This window comes from Coturnix japonica, chromosome 1 (assembly GCF_054131305.1).
Source record: "Coturnix japonica strain WE chromosome 1, WE-NBRP24, whole genome shotgun sequence".
In the NCBI taxonomy this organism is placed as follows: Eukaryota; Metazoa; Chordata; class Aves; order Galliformes; family Phasianidae; genus Coturnix; species Coturnix japonica.
Window position 1 is genome coordinate 178,014,356 of NC_140663.1, and position 22,007 is coordinate 178,036,362.

At 52.4% G+C, this 22,007-nt stretch overlaps 2 protein-coding genes across 16 annotated transcripts in view; one reads left to right on the forward strand and one right to left on the reverse strand.

The window, feature by feature from the left end:
- Positions 1 to 11,724, forward strand: part of RAB6A (RAB6A, member RAS oncogene family) — a 53,018-nt gene extending 41,294 nt beyond the window's left edge. For all 10 annotated transcript variants that reach the window (XR_014942282.1, XM_085536647.1, XM_085536652.1 and 7 more), the window contains 4 exons: positions 815 to 926; positions 1,859 to 1,952; positions 8,831 to 8,897; positions 9,307 to 11,724. Coding sequence is in view for 9 of the 10 variants with exons in the window: in XM_085536647.1 (XP_085392773.1) it covers positions 815 to 926; positions 1,859 to 1,952; positions 8,831 to 8,897; positions 9,307 to 9,371 (338 nt within the window). In the remaining variant the exon portion in view is untranslated. The remainder of the gene's footprint in view (positions 1 to 814; positions 927 to 1,858; positions 1,953 to 8,830; positions 8,898 to 9,306) is intronic.
- Positions 11,725 to 13,451: 1,727 nt separating this feature from the next.
- PLEKHB1 (pleckstrin homology domain containing B1) lies at positions 13,452 to 20,112 on the reverse strand. Of its 6 annotated transcripts, none has more exons than XM_085536659.1 (8): positions 20,046 to 20,112; positions 18,840 to 18,994; positions 18,605 to 18,666; positions 18,155 to 18,307; positions 16,602 to 16,704; positions 15,874 to 15,913; positions 15,168 to 15,273; positions 13,452 to 15,081 (listed from the first exon to the last, which is right to left on the reverse strand). In XM_085536659.1, the coding sequence occupies exons 3-8, from the start codon at positions 18,639 to 18,641 to the stop codon at positions 14,945 to 14,947; spliced, it is 576 nt and encodes a 191-aa protein (XP_085392785.1). In that variant the 5' UTR covers positions 18,642 to 18,666; positions 18,840 to 18,994; positions 20,046 to 20,112; the 3' UTR covers positions 13,452 to 14,944. The 6 variants fall into 6 exon arrangements, with proteins under 6 accessions (XP_085392785.1, XP_085392783.1, XP_085392787.1 ...); XM_085536657.1 differs by having other exon boundaries at positions 18,605 to 18,669; XM_085536661.1 differs by having other exon boundaries at positions 18,840 to 18,997.
- Positions 20,113 to 22,007: the final 1,895 nt, after the last annotated feature.

Here is a 22,007-nt window from a genome sequence, read left to right on the forward strand (position 1 = left end):
CCTTTCTCCTTATGGGATGCAGCTTCTCATCCACATTAGGTCAGGGGGGCCTCCTGAGTTCCTTCTATTTTGGCTTTTAAGGGTGTCACGTAAAGAAAAAGCAGCTGTGGACGCATGAAATTTGTATTTCTTGTTCCACGCAGATGGTGAGGAAACTGCTGGGAACCCTTCAGCAATGAAGGAATTGCTGGCATTTACATAGCACTGGTCTTTCCAAGGGAAAATCCTAAGCCTAGCAAGTGAAAGGTGTTGAAGCTGTGCAAAACCACAGAGCTCAAAGTAGTTCTGAGAAGCTGTGGGGCCCTCCTGCAGTAGATGAGCGGTGTGGAATGATGGGCAGCGTCACCACGATCCCTATTCCTCACAATGAATTTTTATTCAACCAAACCAAATGGGGGCTGGTCTAAAAGAGCCATCAGTCTGCTCACATAGGACCCAAATTCTATATCACAGAGTCACAGAATCACAGCATGGTTAGGTTGGAAGGGACCTCAAGGATCACGAAGCTCCAACCCCCCAACATGCAGGGCCACCAACCTCCACATTTAATACCAGCCCAGGCTGCCCAGCTGCCACCTCTGTATGTAGAGGCGAATTCTAATGCAGGGAGTGAAGTACCAGCCCAGGTGAAATTAGTGCTGTAGCTTTCATGCATTTCAGTGTGGGGCACTTTGGGGTTTTGCTTGCTGGGTTTTCATCACCCTGTTAGTCTGATTCCAGAAGTAAGAAGCTTGTATTTAAGACCTCCAGCTGTGTTACCGGCGATGTGTGACCAACCTCTGCAGTGATAATCCTCTCCACTGTTCTCTGTTAGATGTCAACTCGTTCCAGCAAACAACAAAATGGATCGACGACGTCAGAACGGAACGGGGCAGCGATGTCATCATTATGCTGGTGGGAAATAAAACAGATCTAGCAGATAAGAGGTACGGAGGAACAGCTCAACTTTACATGCTTTTCTAGGGCTGATGCTCTTCTCTCTAAGACAGCTGTTTTAAAAGGAACATTTATATTTCCTTCTAAAGGCTGTAAGTGTAGGAGTGGTCTTGGACTTGGCAAGTCCAGGTTTCCAGCACAGATACTCAACCCAATTAGTGGGATACAGATGATGGGCGTAAATCATCCTCCCCTATAGAACTCTGCAGGGTGTTTGCATAAGTTGGCAACCTTTTTTTTTATTAGAAGGCATGAAGCTTCAGCTTTTGCTGTGTGTGCTCTTATTCTGGGCTTATGGTATTGCTAACACTGAGTGGAGAGTCCTAAAAGTGCAAAGCAAAAGCTCCATATGGAAGCGTTCTGTATCTGATGGAAGTCCTTGTTTTCTCAGAGTAGCTTCACTCGTGCCCCTTCATTCAGATTTATAACATCCCATAAGGAATTGTTCTGTGTCTCATGGGTGGAACATGAAATGCTTCATGGTTTTGACCTGGAAGCTCTTGATCCAAAGTCCTCTCCAGTTTCAGACTGCTTAATGAGTGGGATACCTAGATGGGGGTAAACAGCAGCAGCCCTTTGGTGTGAGGTGGTTACATGCAGTCTGTGAGCTGATGGTTGTTACTGGGTATTAAAATCTTTCACTTGCTACTTCTTGAAGAAAAAAGGCCCAGTTTCCTGGACAGGGACTTGATGGTGTCTCATTGGCCCTCTTGGCTGCTTTGCTTTGGAGCCAGGTGTGCTGCTGTGGTTTTGGTGCTGTACAGCTGTGCTCAATCTGTGGCATCTGTATAAAGGGAAAACCATTAAATGCTTTGAGACTGTAATGTAGGAATCATCTCCTCGGGCTAAAGACAATAGTGTTAGTTTTCAAGTTGTGCATCTGTTTGGTTTCTATTCTCTAATTCTGTATTATCTTCCCCAGGCAAGTGTCCATTGAGGAAGGAGAAAGAAAAGCCAAAGAGCTGAATGTAATGTTCATTGAAACTAGTGCAAAAGCAGGATACAATGTAAAACAGGTGAGTAATGCCTGCCCTGCATCCAGCCCTTAGGCTGCTTCTGGTAGTGCACCTTTGTGACAGTAAGTTCTGCTCTTAGGGATCAGGAAGTCTTTGTGTAGGGTGCCAGAAAGATGTTGGTAGTCCATATGCAACCACTAAGAACTGGGGTTGTATGCTGAGGTTTGATGCTGTATGGTGAGACAGCATGAGCTGCTTTCTCTGCTTTATTGGAAGGTACTGGAAGTGCAAACAGATGTTCATGGATAGCTCAAGCTATTAGTTTTTGTTAGCTAATGAGTTGCCTTTCAATTGGGGGATGCAGGGAAATGTCTTTCGAGCTGATGCAACTGCTATAAAATTAGATCTGATGCAGTGAGCTGGGCTGCAGCTCTATATTCTGACCTGCTAGGTGATGTTTTATTACTTGTGTTAATGGAGATAAACTGTGTGGCAAACAATGAGCTGCTGAAAGCAGTAAATGCTACAGAACTGACCTGAAGTGTGCAGGAAAGAAGATTTATCTGGGCTTGTTATATAAGCAAAACTGCTTTGTAGGAGCTCCTGGATCGAGAGCCAGAGCTGCACATCTATACTGACTCAGGACAGGATTATAAGTAATTATAAGTAACTTTGCATGCACCATATAGACAGGAGTGTTGGGTCTGTTGTTGAAGCATCCCTTGTACTTGGATATTAGTAGCAAAATTCCTCCCTATGCAATAGAATGATTAGACTTGTTATCTTGGTGCTGTGTTTCTATGCATTAACAAACAGAAAAGCAGAAGAACGTTCAGTTCCTGTGTCCACCAATTATCATTCTGCAACCAGAGGCTGCCTTGTAATTAAGGCTTGGATTTGGTGCTGGAATCCTGAATGTTGTACACAGATTAGGGGGTGTGCACTGGAGAGCAGCTGCTTCTCTGAGAGGAATGATGATGATGGAGCTGTGCTCTCTCTTCTCTTGGCTGACGCATATCCAGATGTCTGTGTCCAAACCTGGAGGGCAGCTCGGGGCTGTGTGGGCCGGGTAGTGCAGGGTGAGCTGCAGATCTGAGGTATAAGGAGGAAAATCACAGCATCACAGAACCACCAAGGTTAGAAAAGACTTCCAAGATGATCCGATCCAACCATCCACCTGGCACCAATATTTCCCACTAACCCGTGTCCCCCAGCACGACATCTAAGCATTTCTTGAATGCCTCCAGGGTCAGTGACTCCACACCTCCCTGGGCAGCTCATTCCAATTTCCTATCACTCTTTTGGAGTAGTTTCTCATAACGTCCAACCTGAACCTCCCCTGGCACAACTGGAGGCTGTTCCCTCTCATCCTCTCTCTTATTACACAAGAGCAGAGGCTGATCTCCAGTTCATCACAACCTTCAGGTAGTTGTAGAGAGCAGTGAGATCTTCCCTCAACCTCTTCTTCTCCACACTAAACAATCCCAGCTCACTCAGCTGCTCCCCATTAGATTTGTGTTGTAGACCCCTCACAATATAATACCAGCTCAGGCTGCCCAGGGCCCCATCCAAGCTGGCTAATGAGACTGTCAGAGCAGAAAGCTGTTGCTGAAGCAGTTGCCTCGCTTGCACATTCCCCTGGGAAAGCTCTTCCTTGTATAATGGAGGTCTAGACAAATTATGCCTCTAATTTTAATTGCCACGTTACACGCTGTAAGAATACGGTAAGAAGAAAGGGATGATAATTCAGCTCGGAGCTAAAGAGTCGTGGTGGGTAACCTGCAGGCTCATTCTTTCTGCACTGGATTGAAGATTCAGTGTTCAGAGACACAATTCTTGTTCTTCAGTCACACCAACAAATAATATCATCCATCCAGGCTGGATGTGGCTCTGGGCAGCCTGGGCTGCTGGTTGGTGACCCTGCCTATAGCAGGGGGTTGGAGCTGGATGAGCACTGTGGGCCTTTGCAACCCAGGCCATTCTATGAATACCCCCAAACCTTGGGGCTGTTACATGTCACTGCATCCTCGTCCCATTCATTATTTTCTTTGTGGCTTCTCTGTTAAACAGCACAACATTGTCTTGTGAACAAATCATATCCCAATGAAACTGGAGAGCTTATGGATGCAACTGCAGAATGGGTGCCCTTCCCACACCCTCTATAAAGGCTGTCGTTAATGAGCTGAGTGCAAGCGTGACCTTCCCATAACATTACAATGCCTTGCCATAATGTATTCTGTTTCTGAACGATGGTTACTGCCCAAATTAATTTTCATACAGGGTTTTTAATTTAAATCGAATTAGATGGAGTCTACATTCAGCTATAACAAAGCACGTTCATGTGACAGTGAGCATCACCTCGTGCCAGATATCAACTATTCATGTAAGGGTGAAGCTGGTGGTGAGTGATTGGAGTACACACTGAGCTACGGGTTAGGACTGAGCATTGATCATGCAGCTTTCACACTCCCTGTGGCTGAGACGTGTACATTAGGGAACAGGAACTTCTTTTTCCTTCCTCTGGAAGCTCTCCTGTAAGTATTGACACATCTTGTGTTGTCAGTGCTTTGCATGGCAGCCCATAAACCCCAGCAAAATGCTGTTGTTTCCCAGTGCCCTCTCTTCATGGTTACAGGTAGTGCAGGAGGATGTTGGAAGATATATAATACCAGACCAAAGAATAGTGGCTAAGATAGTTCTTTTTTCACCTCCTTTGCTGCAGCTCTTCTTTGCTACCCCCCAGTGGGAGAACAGGGAACTTCTGACCACCAACCAGGGCCACCAACCTGCACATTGATACCAACCCAGGCAGCCCAGGGCCCCATCCAAGCTGGCCTTGAACACCTCCAGGGATGGACGGGGCATCCACAGCCCTGTTCCAGCTTTCCTTTGCTGCCAGGCCTCTTAACATACAGCCAGTTGACCACAGGCCTCTATATGTATTGCTCCTTCTGGCTTTGGGGAGGGGGTGCTGAAGGCAAAAGGAGCAGATGATGTACAGGGTGAAAAACAATGATAGCGTTGTCCTAGCATTAAATTGATGCATTGCAGGGAAAAAAAATAGGCTTTTGGATCTGAGGTTCAGCTGAGAGTGATTGCCAGGAGAGCTGTAAGGCTGAGGAGAGAAGCTTGCTTCAGTTAACACAGACTCCCTCCCCAATTCATTTTATGTGTCAGCCCTGAATGAGCTTTAAAAGACTTTCAGATTCATGCTCTCTCTCAGCAGTTTGTAGTTCAGAGAATCATGTTTGCCTGCGGACTTCATGCCCAGAATATGTCAGGGTTCATTGTGCTGCCTTGTGCAGACAGAGGGGAGGGGGAGCCCCTAAGATGTCCTTCCAGCAAACCCAGCGCACTCTGCTGTCCGAGAGCTGTGGGCTGAGCGTGGCACTTGGCAGTCGGGCTTTCTCATGGCTGTTGCTAAAGGAGCCCCATGAGGAGCCTTCCATTCCCAGAGCTGTCTGCAGGAGCAGCTTGGCTCTCTGTCCTTTGACTCATGTCTGTCTGACGGGCAGGAAGCCCTCTTGGAGTCCAACTGCTTTCCTTGGGGGAATAAGAATGAGGGAAACAACAATACTTGCTTTGCATTGAGGGGCAGGTTTCTTGCCTGCCTTTCCCACGTGGGCAGTGATCCTCCTGGCCCTTCCATGTCATTGCAGAGTGTTACGGTGCCAACTACTCCGTTGTGACTCTGATCTCGTAGGGCTTCCCTGCCTGGCACTGTTTGTATCATAGAATGGCCTGGGTTGAAAAGAACCACAGTGCGCATCCAGTTCCAACCCCCTGCTATGTGCAGGGTCTCCAACCAGCAGCCCAGGCTGCTCAGAGCCACATCCCTGCTTGGGAAATGAGTTGAAACTAATAATGAGGGATAAGGGTTTGTCCAGCTTCGTCAGCAGATTTGGATGCTGAAAGCCAAACTTGGTGTGATTTCATTTTTCAGATGGTTGCATTTCACTCCAGCCTTGGAAAAAAAGGCCAGAGTGCTCACCCAGACATGGTGTGTGTGCACAAATACACATCCATGTGATAGTGTGTGAATACATGTGCATATATACATATATACATATATGTGTGTCCCTGTGATGTCTCATAGTGAGTTAAGTGCTGGCTGGGCTCCTGGAGGCACTGGGAAGCAATGAGGTCTCCAAATAGAAGTCAGCTTTCGAAAGTTCTGCTAATTGGATTTGTTCACATATGCTGCGGCTGATAAGCAGAAGGTTAATAAGAAAGTTGATTTTCCTAGTTGCCAGATTTCTCTTTTTAGTCAAATAATTTAAGGGGGAGATACAGCTAAAGGCATCCGATTTATTCCTGGTTTTAATATAGAGCAAGGATGACTGTATTTTAAACACTGAGCCCTTCTGTCAGCAGCTTGGTTTAAAAGCAGTAATTCCAGTTGGTTCCCATCATCTTACTTATTTTTAAGACACCCCCTCTCCCCCCCCCCCATTCTTCACCCTATTTATTGCGTCCCTGATTGGCAGTATTTACTGATAAGTGTTGTAAAAGGGGGAAATGAAATAGCAAGGAATGAAAGCTTTTCGTTTCCTGCAGTGCTGTTTCCAGCTCAGATCTCCAGGCACGCAGTATCAGCCAAGGAGTCTGTGGGATGGCACGAGTCCTTCCATCAGGGCAGAGATGTTGTGTGAGCATCCTCAGTCTGGCACAGCCTGCTCCAAACATTCTTATCTATCCTTAAAACCACAGGAGGGAGTTTTTCACCCAGTGGGTGGTGACGCACTGGAACAGGTTGCCCAAGGAGGCTGTGGATGCCCCATCCCTGCAGGCATTCAAGGCCAGGCTGGATGTGGCTCTGGGCAGCCTGGGCTGCTGGTTGGTGACCCTGCACACAGCAGGGGGTTGGAGCTGGATGAGCACTGTGGGCCTTTGCAACCCAGGCCATGCTGTGATTCTATGATTTTTTTCCCCCCTAAACCCTCTGCACCAAAACTGGGTCAAAATTCTTCTGCAGCACAGGAGCAACTGAGCGCTGAGTTTGGCCTGATTTTAACTGGGAGGGTTGATTTTCTCCATCATAGCCGCAGTGGTGCTGCCTTTTGGATTTAAGATGAGAATAAGGTTGGTCGTATACAGTGCCAAGGACTTGGTGCTCCTTGTGCTCTGCCAGAGGGGTGCAGGGAGCTGGGGGGGGACATGGGCAGGCCAATAACCCCAGGGCAGTTAGGGTTAGAAGACAGTAGGGTTAGGGGTCAGTGTGGTGCTGTGCTCAGCAGTAAAAGCCAGAGGGTAGGAGGAAGGCAGTGTGGGATGGGCCAGCTTGGATGGGGCCCTGGGCAGCCTGGGCTGGTATCAATGTGGAGGTTGGTGGCCCTGTTTGTGATGGGGGGTTGGAGCTTCATGATCCTTGAGGTCCCTTCCAACCTGTGCCATTCTGTGATACCATGGATAGATGAAAAGGCTTTTGTCACCACGCATTAGATTTCTACATTTCTATTTCTCTCTTCTAGTTAGTCTTAAAAGCATCTCGGATATCAACATTGGGTATATTGGGTTCAAAATGAAGATTACCATGGTAAGGTGGGTAGAGGGTCCCCTTTAAACAGGGGTTTGAAGAAGAGGAATACACAGCTTTTTGTACTGGTGCTCCTTCTATCACACAGCTGGGTCTTTATCCATCCTTCCCATTTCATCCAGAGATTCTTCAGTGCTTGTTGTCTAAGAAATCCATGGACCAGAGATAAGTCATGTTCTCACTTGCAACTGGAACTGGCGTACCCGGGACAGTGGGGAGCTCAGGGATTGCTCTGACATAGAATTGGGGCTTGGGGGTGCTCTGTGGGGCTGGGGTTGGGCTCCCTGTGGGTCCTATGCTTTGCTGGAGGGGCAGCAGGTTGAACAGCTTCCCTGCAGTGCTACAAAGAATGCCTGAGAGCAGCAGTTTACCACCTACTTGACAGCATACCAGTGTGCTTCTCCAAATGGGGCTGGTTGTGTGTTGTGCAGTGCAGCCTGGTGGCTGTCTAGGAAGCCTTTCCTTGTTTGTTAATGAGGTTGGGATTACTGAATATTAAAACGTTTTGAGAATTGAAGCAGTTTGAGGGGATCATTCATGGAATCATTCAGGTTGGAAATGACCTTTAAGATCATCACATCCAATCCCAGCCAACCCCACTGTACCCACTGACCTCCCCCCCCCCCAGTGCCATATGCCCACAGTTCTGGAGCACCTCCAGTGATGGGGACCCCTGGGCAGCCTATGCCACTGCAATACTGCTTTATGGAGAAGAAAAGCTCCCTAATATCCACTCTAAACCTCACCCTATGATTCTAGTCTAGTCTAGTCTAGGTCTGGAGGCTGGTAGCCCTGCCTGGGACTGGGGGGAGGGGGATTGGGACTTGACGATACTCGATGTCCCTTCCAACCCAAATCATTCCATGATTCATGTGTGTATAAGCAGACAGCACCTGGCTCAGTTCTCTGTGGGAGTGGGTCACTGGTTGTTAGTGGTGTAGGTTGTGTTGTTGGAGGGCTGAAATAATATCAATTCTGTGCTACCAATTTGGCTCTGTCCCTTTTGTAAAAGGTAGAACTGTGCTGAGCACGTCAGCACGGAGTCACAGCTGTTCTCTGTAGGTAAGAACCAATTAGGCAGCCATTTGCTAACCCTTATGAGCAGCAGGTGAGCTGTTCCATCAGGCCTGAGCCTTACTCCATGTGAAAGGATGGAGCAGAGGAGGTGACAGAAGCTTTGCTGCCTGAAACCATTAACATTTCATCTTCAGTAACAACAACAAGTGGGGTCTGCGGGTTCTTAGGAATAAAGGTGATATTTGGTGTCAGGCTTTTTGGTGAGAGCCGTGTAAATAGTGCAGAATGTATTGAATCATTGTTTGAGCTGCATGGAACTGGGCCGTGCTCTTTGAAGTACAATTGTTTTGATCTGTTCCCTGGGTTTTGTGTTTTTATTTTGCAGCTTTTCCGACGCGTGGCAGCTGCCTTGCCTGGAATGGAAAGCACACAAGACAAAAGTAGAGAAGACAGTATCCTTTATGCTGCAGAGCAGTGGTGGCAGAGCGCTGCCAGTTACTGTGGGCGAGTAGAACGCAGGTCCTGAATAATAAAGGGAGGAGAAGGAGGAGGAGGGGGTGGTGTCTGTCCTGCAGCACTTGGTCAGCTTATGGGCATCCCATAAAGAGGCCACTTAGCCCTGCAGGGAAGGACCTGGGGGTCCTGGTGGGTGAGAAACTGAGCATGAGCCAGCAGTGTGCTCCTGCAGCTTAGAAAGCAAATGGGATCCTGGGCTCCATCAGCAGAGGGGTGGCCAGCAGGGACAGGGAGGGGATTGTCCCTCTTAATCTCTGTAAGGAGCAACTTGAACCCCCAAAGAGAAGAGCTGGAAGTAGCAGCTGCCCGACCTGTTGTCTGTTGGCCTTAAATCCTCCCTCCCAGTGATTGACATCAAACTGGAAAAGCCTCAAGAGCAGCCTGTCAGTGAAGGAGGCTGCTCCTGCTAATACGGCGTGGCTTCTGACTTCCTCCAGAACATCACTGCTTTCCCTCCCTTTACTCTTCATTGACTGCAGTGTGAATATTGGCTTGAACCTTCCCCTTTCAGTAATAACGTATTGCAGTTCATCATCGCTGGCTGTCTCGTGGAGATGATCTATTAGCTTCACAAGCACACACACACACACACACACACACAATGTTGGTGTCTTCATTATTTATAAGAAAAAGTCAAGAAAAAAAAAAAAAAAAAAAAAAGCCAAAATATTCCGGCGTATTCTAGTCAATAACTTAACAAAAATAACGACAAAAAAGAGAAAAGCAAAGGAGAAAAAAAAAAAAAAATAGGTACAATTTCTTAATATTCGTTCCTTTTTTTAATATGTTACGATACTGCACTTTGAAATGATGGAACCCCGAGGAAAGCTTGGAATTGGACATAGGTGAGATGTCTGTGCAGGTGAGCCCTCGCCAGCCCTGCGCTGTATTCCCATGTGGGGTGAGCAGAGGATAGAGCTGCAATGCTGGCCTTACCCAGCAACCACACAGCTGGGCTGGCACGAGTGGTTATCAAAGCCCCACCATAGCAGGGTTTGGAGCACGGGGTCTTCTTTGGGGGGGAGGGGGGTGGAATGGAAGCAGAAGGAGCTGGTTGGGGAGGGAAGGAGGTGTGTGCGTTAGCAGAACGCTGGCAGGGAGAGAGGAGGTTTGTTTGGAGCGTGAGGTGGGTTTGAAGAGCGTTTTGTTGTTTTGATATAGAAGATGTGAAGCGATGTCTGCGTGGAAGGGTGGCAATGTGGCATTGAGGCTGTTCGGAGGAGACCAGCCTGGCGTTTCCCTGGTTGAGAAAGGGGAGATTTGAAAGGAGAACTGCCTGAGCTGACGGGGACGCGTGAGTTGGGCAGGAGGAAGGAGCGGGGCTGGCTTTCCCAAGGCCACGAGGGCGGGCGGTGGGCACGGCTGTGCTGCAGGGAGGTGCCATGTGGGTCCCATGGGCATCAGGGTGGGAAGCCGCAGCCGGAGGGGCAGAGAGTTGGGTGGGATGGAAGCCAACCTGCGGCAATGCAGACGGATGCCTTTATTATTTTTTAGCTGTTTTTTATTCTTTATGTTGGGTCTTCCGAGTTGGGTTGGTTCAGCTTTTATTTCATAGAGCTGCAGAAGTTGGTTCGATCGGAGTCGCTTCGTTTTCTATTGAACTAGGCTTCTAATTAACCGTTCCTCTTTGATATTTATTTCTCTGCTTAGTTAGTTTGGTTTTTTTGGTTGTTTTTTAACTATTTTGGATAATTTTGGTGGTCTTTTTGCTAAGGAGTCTGTGTAGAGCTTTGCTGATGTGGCGAGTCGTATCTACCCGAGAAAACACGGACGGAACACACTAGAAGTGCACCCTTTTTACTCCTTACTAGTCATTGTGAAGTTGCTGTGTCAGTTAATAAACACAATTGTAAATACATTGTTTGCTGGGCGAATAAGGCTGAGATACAGGAAGGGGTTCTTGAGTCTGCGTTAACGTTGCTGCTCACCAACAGCTGCACATCCGGGCTCCTCTTGGTTCTATTCTGCCCTGTAAGAACCCAATGGGGGGGGGATAAGGGAACCCTCCTGTCCATGCATCAGGGGTGTATGTAACCTCGTGCCCCTGCCCTGGGTCTTTAGCAACTCCGCACAACAAGAACTTGAAAGGCAGAATGAGATGCGAAGTGCTTTTATAACGCAATATCAAAGGCGAGGGGTTGGTTTGATTTCGGTTCCGTTTTCGTTTCGTTTGGGTTCTTGACGTGGCATGTCTCGAAATAAACATCACTGCTATGTGACAAAGGATCATTCTTTCTTTCCAAGAAGCTCTCGAGGGGAAGGAAACCTGGCTGCTTTTCCTGTGTCGTGCTGGTCTGAGCTGTGCAGAAACGATCCATCTCTCCTCCTCGGTTCTTTTCCGTTGGCTTTCCTTCTTCCTTTTGGTTCTCACTCAGTCCATGTTGGCCGTCGTTTCCCCGTTACCCACTGGCACACTTTGGGTTTCCCTTTGCTTTCCCTCCATCGGCATGGCCAGTAGAACCAGGGAACAGCCTTCTTTTGTGCTGACTTTGACGACAGTGAAGGTTTCTGCTCTGTTTCTGTTCTCCTCCCCGCGCTGGTTGTTGTACAGTACATGACGCAGCTGTCCATTACTCACTTTTTTTGTCTTGATAACAAGTAGTTGAAGAAATTGTATAAGGGGGGGAAAAAAAAACAACAAAAACAAACAAGGTTCCTTTTCTTCATGTTGGAATGTCACTGGTACCTCAGCTCTGTTTGATAATATGAAACAACAAAAGAATCCGTAGCGCTTGAACTAAATAAATACCTGTCTCATTGGAAGGCTCCTCTTTCTTCTCTGTCCATCGTTAACCTGGGCTTTCCTTTTGGCTTTGAGGGGTTGGAGGTTTTGGGTTGTGGGGCAGAGTGATGCTTAGTGCTGTTCTGCCCAATGCAGCTTTGCCTTTCTGCTCCTTTCTTGCTTGTCCTGCCTTCTGTCCCACCTTAGGGGTGCACTCCTTGGACCTGTGGTTGGACCTGAACCTCCCCTGCTGGTGGACCCCACTGCAGCCCCATCACACCGGAGATAGCAGCAGGAATGGGCAGGTGAGTACGGGTGGCAGAAGTGCCCCCTGCTTGTCTGGTGGTCCTGTGTGGTTGGAAACCTCCCCTCTTGTGGCCTCAGTTGGACATCAGTATAAAACCCTTCACTGTGAGCATGGGCACTGTGATGCTGCCCAGAGCTGTGGGTCCTGAGGCTGCAGATGGGTCCCTGCCCATGGAGGGATGGGGTTGGGGGGCTCCGAGGGCCCTTCCCACCCAGTGTTCTGGTTCCTGGAGGGGAGGGAGGCAGTCACAGGTTGCTGTCTGTTCTATAGGAACCCTGAGTGGAATCCTTGTAAGGTCTTTATCAAAGAACTTGAGTGTGGTCTTATGGGGTTGCCCTGGGATGGTTGTTAGGGCAGCGAGGCGGTGCTGGCACAGATCTGTGCTGTTACAGAGCTGTAGAGCATCCATCCCATCAGCAATCAGGGTGGTGGCCACATTGCAAACCTCACTGCAGCCATGCATGGTCCTACATAGGAAACTACTTGGGATCCCTTTGTACCGTAAGGTGTTTGGGACTGAGCAGCTGCAGGGTGAGGCAGACATTTGGGACACTGCAGGGGGTGATTTTGCTGCTCCCCCTTAAGGCTGCAATGCTGAGGTTGGGTTTTCCCTATAGGGATGCCCTCCCTCCCCCTGTAGGGATGCTCAGAGCTGCCCTTTCCGAGCCCAGCCTTCCAGGCTCACACAGAATATAAATGAAAGCAATTCCATGTCGACCACCTGCAGAGCACATCTGGAAGGAGGACGGCTGCCCTGATTGTGTTAAGGTTTGATTAATGGTATCACTAATTAAAGTGCTGCAATCACCCATTCCCCTGCACACCATCTGCTCAGTGCATTGGCACTGCTGGGCGGTCAGGAGATGCAGTGAGGCTGGATGTACCCACCTCTCGCTGCATTCATCCCCATTGTGGGGCATTCTGGGGCTCAGCAGGAGTAGGGCATGCCTCCATTCTGCTGCTTTTGTCCAGATTTAATTGCAGTGTGTTTAATTAGGATTGGAACTCGATGATCCTGAACGTCCCTTCTACCCCAAAGCCGGGTGTCATTGCTGTGGGATGCTGCTGCATCCCCCGGTGTCCCTGTGTTGTGGTCCCACAAATCCAGGCTCACCCCCAGGGTCTGTGTCCCAGGTGCTGCTGCAGAGTTGAAGCCCTCCATCAGTACTAATTGGCAGCAGTGACTAATTGGCTCCCAGCTGTGCGCCCTGGGATCTAGGGACCTTGTGGGGGCAGGTATTGGATGCTTGTCCCCATTGAATGCTCCTTGTTTGGTGAGAACACAGCGCTGTGGGGCCCATGTGGGCTTCTGAAGTGGGGATGCTGTGCAGAAGGGTCTGTGGGGGCTCTTTCCCAGCTCCCCCCCCAGCACCATGCAGATCCCAAACCCTCTGTCACCCTCCGGTGCTGCTCACAGCCCTCCTCACCCTCCCCACCCCACAGCCTGGGTCTCATTGGGGCCACCTTTATTAGCTTTTTTATTTCAATTTTCTCCAAAAAACAGTGGTTGCAGGATGGGGTTTGCAGCAGTGGCGATGTCAGGAAGGCCGGGGGAAGGATGAGAGGGACATCTGGGGACACCCCGAGCCCCGAGGAGACGAAGCTTTGCCCACAGAATGGGCCGGTTGCTGGTGCTGCTGTTGGTTTCCTACTTGTGGTTTTCAGTCCTTTTTTGGAATTCTTGAGCTGCTTATTTCATATCAGAGTTCTTGCAGTGATGCTCCTGGTGCTGCCCAGTGTGTGGATGTGGCCCCATGGTGCACTGCCCTGGGTCGGGGCCATCCTAAGTGACCATCCCCATGCGTCAACCCCAAACCAAAGCCCCCCAGCAGTGGCCAGGAAGGGGCTCAGTGCCTGAGGAGCTCTTCCCATTCCCCCAAACCTCAGTGCTGTGTGTCCCTCCTGGAGCTGCTGCTCCCAGGTGCTGCCTGGGGAAAACCCATTGCAACTGAGGCTCTTCTCATCCCAATTCTTGGGTTCCCATCCCAATTCCAGGGTTCCTATTTGAATTCCTGGTTTCCAATCCTATTTCTTAAGTTCCCATCTCACTTCCTGGGGTTCCCATCTCAATTTCTGTGTTCCCATCCTGGTTCCTGGATTCCTGTTTCACTTCTTGGCGTTGCTATCTCACTTTTGGTGTTCTCATCCCATTTTCTGGAGTTCCCAATTCCTGGGTTCCCACCTCACTTCCTGGGATTCCCATCTCAATTTCTGCACTTTTAGTTCAATTCCTAGTGTTCCCATCCCAGTTCCTGGTGTTCCTATCCCAATTCCTGGCTTCCCATTCCAGTTCCTGGTGTTTCCATCCCAGTTCCAGGGTTGTTGACTCCAGTTCCCAAGGGTTTATCCCCAGTTCCTGAGTCTGCTCAGCCCCAGGGACTGGAGTGAGCCTGAAAGCCAGACCAGGTCATGGAGCTGCTCATGTATCTGTGGGTCTCTGGGTATGGGATAATGGTTCTCATCCCCCCCCTTGCACTCAAACCCTCTATTCTCTTGCCACTCACACCTGCCCTGTGTCCATTTCCTACCCTGGGCATTTGCAGATTGGTTTCTCCCTTCCTCAGGGCTGCAGTTTTGGGGAAGGTGCTGGAGCATCCCCCTAAGAGACCCTTCAAAGAAGCAGTTTTGTAAGGAGAACCTGTCTGCCTCCCCACAATGGCCGCTGGGAGCAACACCCCTCCAAACTCATCCCCCAAAAAGCATCAGGTATTTCTGCAGCTGGAGATTTGGGGTGGCGGATGGTGTTGGGCTGCGGAGCCGCATCCTCCCATCCCCAAACAGCTTCCCTGGGGCAGTGAAGGGTCTTGTCTTGGGTTCTGGGGTTCGTGTGGGTTATCTGATGCAAAAGCTGTGGGTGGGTGGGATGGGTTTGTTCCCTTTGTCCCAGAAGGGTGATTTTTAGGGGTTGCCAAGCCAGGGGTGTGTTACCTCGGGCTGGGGAGCCAAAGGGTCCGCTAAAACCAGCATGGCATCCACATGAAGGAGCCCAGGGCTGCACCAGTGGCGGCCCCCGCCAGCAGCCCCAAGGCCATCTGGTCCCCAGAGACACGGTAGGGATCCTCGCGCACAATGACGTGGGTCACCCCGGGGGCTGCAAGGCAAAAAGGGGGCGGTGAGTGGCCTGGGGGTCCCACAGTCGGCATCAAATGGCACAGAGGGGAGGGGAGAACGACCCACCTCCATATTGGTGGCCGTAGTGGCCAGAGCTGATGTAGGCAGTCTGGTGGGAGTCGATGGGCACCGTCTGGTAGTAGTCGTCGTCGTAGGGGTCATAGACATGCACCTGGGGGTGGCGGGAGCAGCGTCAGGGTGGTCTCTGCCCTTTCTCCACTTAACTCCATTCCCATTACCTTAATTTTGTCCCTGCTGCCCTTAATTATGTCCTTATCACTTTAACACTGCCCCATACCCTTAACTCTGCCCCTGCTCCCTTTGACTGCCCCCACTGCTCTGAAGTTTGTCCCTGCTCCCTTAACTCTGTCCCCCATCACTTCAACCCTCTCCCCATTGCCCTCAACTCTGTTTTCATCACCTTAACTCAGCCATTATCACCGTAGCTTCATCCCCTTACCTTAACTGTGTCCCCATTGCCCTAAACTCTGCCTATATCCCCTTAATTGTGTCCCCATCACCTTAATTTGTAGAATCAAATCCCCAACCCATCCCCACCATGCTCACTGACCATAATTCAGGCCCTATCCCCTTAACTGTGGCCGCATCACTAACTCTCACCCTGCTACACTGAACTCTTTTCCCATCATCACAGCTCTACCCATATAACTCTGCCCCTATCCCTTAGTTACATCCCTACTGCCGTCCCCATCTCTTTCCATTGGCGCCCCTGATGCCCGTATTTCAGGGGATAAGGGTGGGGAAGCCTCACCGGGGTGGATTTCGCCTCCAGCACCGCCATCTTCCATGCACTGTGAAGGAAGCAGAGGGTGTGGGTTGGGGGCTCGCCTGGGCAGCAGCCCCCGCCCTCCAGCTGTGCCAGCGTTAATCCTTAATTCCCAGTTAGCACAGGGGTGGGGATGGGACTGGGATGCAATGACATGGGGATGGGGTCTATGGCAGGAATGGCTTGGGGTGAATGGGGTGGGAACGTGACCCCAAACTGGTGGATAATGGGTGAGTTTCCCCCCCATCCCAAGTGTCTTAACATAGAATCATAGAACGGCTTGGACTGGAAGGGACCTCACAGACCATCCAGTTCTGACATCTCCCAACATGTTGTCTAAGAGCAGCTTAAGGTTTCTTGCTATTAAAGAGGAGCGATGCTAAAAGCGGCGCTGCATCATCCTGGGCATGGCCTTAATCCAATTAGCGATCCATGTTTGCATTATTTATCAACGAACGCAGATGGAAACGCTGCCACAGTTCTTTGTGGTTGGCTAAGAGGTGATTTCTCATCCAGAATGCTTAAAAATAGCTCTGCTTGGCTCAGAGGTATTCAGTGAGAAAAGCAAATCTGCACCCACTGCCCTGCAAATGACCTCGGGGCTCGCAGCAAGCAGGAGCTGGGGGCAGCAGGACGTTATTTCCTCCCCATTGAGGTGCTTTTGGGGCCAGGAAGGTGGGGGCTGCAGCTGCTGGGGGGATTTGGGCACTTACATGGCGTCGTCCTCGCTCTCAGCACACAGCATCGTCTTGGAGCCGTCCCGCAGCACGATGGTCAGCAGGCACTCACGGCTCTTCCCCTCGGGGGGCTGCACGTCTGCAAGGGAACAGTCAGAGCCAACCTTAGCAGGGCGACCCGAGGGGACCCCCAAAGTTGGGACCCATTGAGGGGACCTACAGTGCCAACCAATGGGGTTCCCAAAGCCAACCCAGTGGAGCCCCCAAAACAACCCAAGGGGACCCCCAAAGCCACCTGAGGGAACTCATAGTGCCAACCAAAGGGACTCTAAAAGCCACTCAACGGGATCCCCAATGCTGTCCTTCAGGACCCCCAAAGCCACATGAGGGAACTCATAGTGCCAACCAATGGGACTCCCAAAGCCAACCCAGTGGAGCCCCCAAAACAACCCAAGGGGATCCCCAAAGCCTTCAGTTGGGACCCCCAAAGGGAGACCCACAGTGCCAACCAAGGGGGTCCCCAAATCCGCCCATGGGTTGGGATTTTCACCCCAAAAGCCGTGCTCAGAGTTGGCTGTGGTTTCCTCTTTGCACTCAGGCGCCAACACCAGCAGGAACTCCCACCTCAGCAGCAGAAAATGACCCCAAGTTTCCCACTTGGGGTTGGGCTGAGTTGGCTTTGGATGTGCCAGATCTGATGGACACATGAGAGGGTCCCAAACACATCACACGGCGTTTGCCATCGCGCTCCGACTTTGGCAGGAGCTCCATGGAGGCTCCGGCATCGCCGTGTGAAGAAAAGCACTTTGTGTTGTGCCGTGGGCTGAGCTGAGCTCCGCTGTGTTTGTGCGAGACGGAGCGCTGAGTCAGAGCCGTGGGAGCGCCGGAATGAGCGGAGGGGGGGAAAGGAGAGGGGAGAGGATGCGCGTCGCGTGGGGATGGGAGGGTGGAACAGCCTGTGGGGTTGGGTGGGCAAAGAGCATGGATTGAAGCCACACAGAGCCCCACAACCTGGGGACACTGAACATGGGGACCTTGGGATTCCAAGCTTGGAGATGCAGTGCACTGAGATGGAGCTCGGGGACGTGGCCTGGGGACGGGGAGCTTGGGGACGCAGGGCTTGGGAATGCCCAACTTGGGTACATAAGGATTGGAGAGATGGAAGTTGGGAACGGGGGGCATGGGGACACAGAGCTTGGGGACATGGGAGTTGGGAATGCAGTGATGGGGTATGGAAGTATTGGAGATACAGAACGTGGTGAAACAGCTTGGGTCTAACAAGGATTGGGGGGACTGGGAGGGACTGAGAGCTTGGGGATGCAGAGCTTGGGAATAGGGGGCTTGGGGATGTGGAGTCTGGGGACTCTACTGGGAGACTCATCTTGGGGGGATGAAGAGCCCAGGGACACAAGGAGTGGGGGCACAACAACTGGGGACACAGAGCTTGGGGGATATGGAGCTTGGGGGTGCAGGGAATGGGGGCACAAGGCTTGAGGATGCCAAGCTTGGGAACATGGGGCTTGGGGACACAAGGGTTGGGGCTGCAGGGATTGGGGACACAAGGGTTGGGGCTGCAGGGCTTTGCTCACCGCGGCACTCGCGGCCGGTCCGCACGTCGCGGCAGCTGTACTTGATGTGGATGCGGCCGTCCATGTCGCGCTGCGTCTCGTCGTGGTAGTACACCAAGCTGCCATCCAGGTACAGCACAAACCAGTTCCTCTTCCAACGGCGCAGGATGGAGCCTGGGGGACGGTGGGGTGTGAGTGAGCCTGAACCCACAGCGGGGTCCCACTGCCCCCCAGTACAACACATGGGGTGCTTGGCTTGGGGATGAATCACAGCAACGTGGCTTTAATGAAACCCTTGGATCCATCACTGTAAAAGCCAGTTGGGCATCTCCCAACTTATAGGGTGGGAGCAGGAGGGTCCTCATAGCGCATCCATGACCCCAAACTGCATCCTGGGTGTGGGCGCTCAGCGTGGAGCTCAGTAACAGAACCCCATTGAGACTGGGATCGGGGACTGGGATTGGCACTCACTCTGCCTCCAAAGCCATCCGCTCTTCACCAGTGCCATGGCCACGGGAGGGCTTCCGGACCTTCTGCTGCAGGGAGGGATGAAACAGAACAGAAAGAAGGGGGTTAGAAGAGCAGCCCCCACTGCCTCCCCACGGGGCTGCGGGAGGGATATGGGAAATGCCCGGGTGAATCGGGGCTGAGCAGACGTAGGGTTTCATAACCGGGGAAGCACTGAGGTGGGGAGGGGCTGTGCCACCTTTCTTGGTGCCTTTAATCTCGTTGGGATTTAGGGATTATCGTCCCGTGGAGGTAAATGGAGAAATCCGGGACGCGGATGAAAACAGGCGCTCCCTCCCCACGGCCCCCCGGTAACTTTCCACGCCGAACAGCAGCCACTCTTGTTTTGTTTTCCTGCTTAGATGGAAATTAATCCTTAATGAGGCCATGAAGTCATCGCTCCCCGGGTCCCCGAGCAGCGACAGCAGCATCGTGCCAGGCAGGAACGGCCCCATTGCACCCCAACACCGCAGCAGTGCCCGAATCAGGGGTGTCCCCATGGGCTCTGCAGCCCCCCGTCCCCCCCTACACCCTATCCACTTTGTGGGGCGCTGCTTTCTCCATCCCCATAGTGCCCACCTCCCCATCTACAGCCCCCCATCCCCCCAGTTCAGCACCCACATCTCCGGTGCTACCCTCCCCCTGCACCCCACTCCCTTGTGCCCCCACCCCCTGTACCTCCATCCCTTGTACCTCCATCTCTTGTACCCCATCCTTTGTACCCCATCCCTTGTATCTCCATCCCTTTGTACCCCATCCTTTTTACCCCATCCTTTTTACCCCATCCCCTTGTACCCTAAACACCATATCTCCATCTCTGGCATCCCCTGTGCCCCCATACCCAAATCCCCAGCACCCCCTTTTCCCTTTACCCCATCCCCCTGTCCCCCATCCCTATATATCTCCATTCCCTCTCCTTGTTCCCCCACCCATCTCTACCTCCATCCCATTACCCCCATCCATTTGTACCCCCATCCCCCTGTACCTCCATCCCTTTATACCTCCCATCCCTCTTTGCCCCCTCCCTGTTACCCCCATCCCTCATACCCCCCTATATCCCCTTATACCCCATCCTCCGCTACCCATATCCCCCTGTATCCAAATCCCTACTACCCCCATCCCCTTATACCCCCATCCTTAACACCCGATCCCTTTTACCCCCATATCCCCTTCTACCCCATATCCCCTTATCCCTTATACCTTCATCCACTCTACCCCCCCATCCCTCCCCCTTTACCCCACCCCTCCGTAACTCCTTACCCCGACCCCCCTACCCCACTCCCTTTGCACACCCATCCCTTTGTACCTCCGTCCCCCTGTTCCCCCTCCTCCTTCATCCCTCCCCCTCTCACCCCATCCCCATTTCTCACCCCATTCCCCCCCCGGACCCCCCCGGACCCCTCACCGTGCACAGCAGCGCAGTAAATCCCCGTTGCTCTCCTCTCCCGTTCGCGTTCCCTCCTCCCGTCCCCGCTACACGCACGGTTCGCTGGGAGCTGTAGTCCGACATGGTCCTATAGGAGCATCATGGGGGGGGGAAAGGGGGGGGAGTGGCCATTGGGGGCAATGTGAGACCCCAAAGCACTTAATGGGGTCGGGGGGGGGGGGAGGTTCACAGCATCACCTCCATCACACAGAGGGGGGGTCAGGGGTGGGCTTAGAGCCTGAATGTGAGAGCCCCCCAAAGGTGGGGATGCACGGAGGGTCCCCCCATCCCAGAGCCCCTATTTTCCCCTTCAATGCACACAATGGGGGGGGAGTGATGTTCTCCTATAGGGACACCCCCAGCCCCCCATCCCAAAGCCCCTATTTCCCCTTTCAATGCACACAATGCGGGGGGGGTGGGTGGGGGTGATGATCTTCTATAGGGACACCCCAGTCTAACACCAGGTCTGGGGGGTTCATAAGGTTTTTTTTGGGGGGGGGGGGGGTCAGCAATGCCTGGCTGTGCAGAGCAGCCTTTGGGCTCATCATATCAACCCCTTCTGTGATGGGGAAGGGGATAAAGAAGATGATTTGGGGCTGCATAGAGATGGACAAGCCGTGAGCAAACCCAGATGTAAGGAGCATCAATGCAGATGTTCATGGTGTGTATGGAGCCCCCTACAGCCCATAAAGGCACACATACCTACAGACCCAGATTCCCGGGGCTGGTTGGCATCGCAAGGCTTAAACCCAGCTGGGTTATTGATAGGCAGGGCCGGGCTATGACCCTCCATCCCCTCCATCCCCCCCAGCCCCACCTTCTCCCGGTCCCCCATGTGGGTCGATGCTCCCATTGGCCGCACGGTGGGGCACAGATCCCGGCCTTCATGTTCCCCCTCCTCCCCCCTCCCGTCCCGTACCGCCCCCATGGGCTCCATCCTCCATCCTCCATCCCCATCCCCATCCTCCATCCCCATCCCCATCCCCATTCCCATCCCCATCTCATCCCCATCCCATCCCATCCCATCCTCCATCCCCATCCCCATCCTCCATCCCCATCCCCATCCCCATCCTCCATCCCCATCCCCATCCCCATCCCCATCCCCATCCCCATCCCCATCCCCATCCCCATCCCCATCCTCCATCCCCATCCCCATCCCCATCCCCATCCCCATCCCCATCCCCATCCCCATCCCCATCCTCATCCCCATCCCCATCCCCATCCTCCATCCCCATCCCCATCCCCATCCCCATCCTCCATCCCCATCCCCGTCCTCCATCCCCATCCTCCATCCCCATCCCATCCCCATCCCCATCCTCCATCCCCATCCCATCCCCATCCCCATCCCCATCCCCATCCCCATCCCCATCCCCATCCTCCATCCCCATCCTCCATCCCCATCCCATCCCCATCCCCATCCTCCATCCCCATCCCATCCCCATCCCCATCCCATCCCATCCCATCCCCATCCCCATCCCCATCCTCCATCCCCATCCCCATCCTCCATCCCCATCCTCCATCCCCATCCCCATCCCCATCCCCATCCTCCATCCCCATCCTCATCCCCATCCCCATCCCCATCCTCCATCCCCATCCTCCATCCCCATCCCATCCCCATCCCCATCCTCCATCCCCATCCCATCCCATCCCCATCCCCATCCTCCATCCCCATCCCATCCCCATCCCCATCCTCCATCCCCATCCCCATCCCCATCCCCATCCCCATCCTCCATCCCCATCCCATCCCATCCCCATCCCCATCCTCCATCCCCATCCTCCATCCCCATCCCCATCCCCATCCCCATCCCCATCCCATCCTCCATCCCCATCCTCCATCCCCATCCCATCCCCATCCCCATCCTCCATCCCCATCCCCATCCTCCATCCCCATCCCATCCCATCCCCATCCCCTGCGGCCTGTGCGGCCTAGCACAGCCTGCC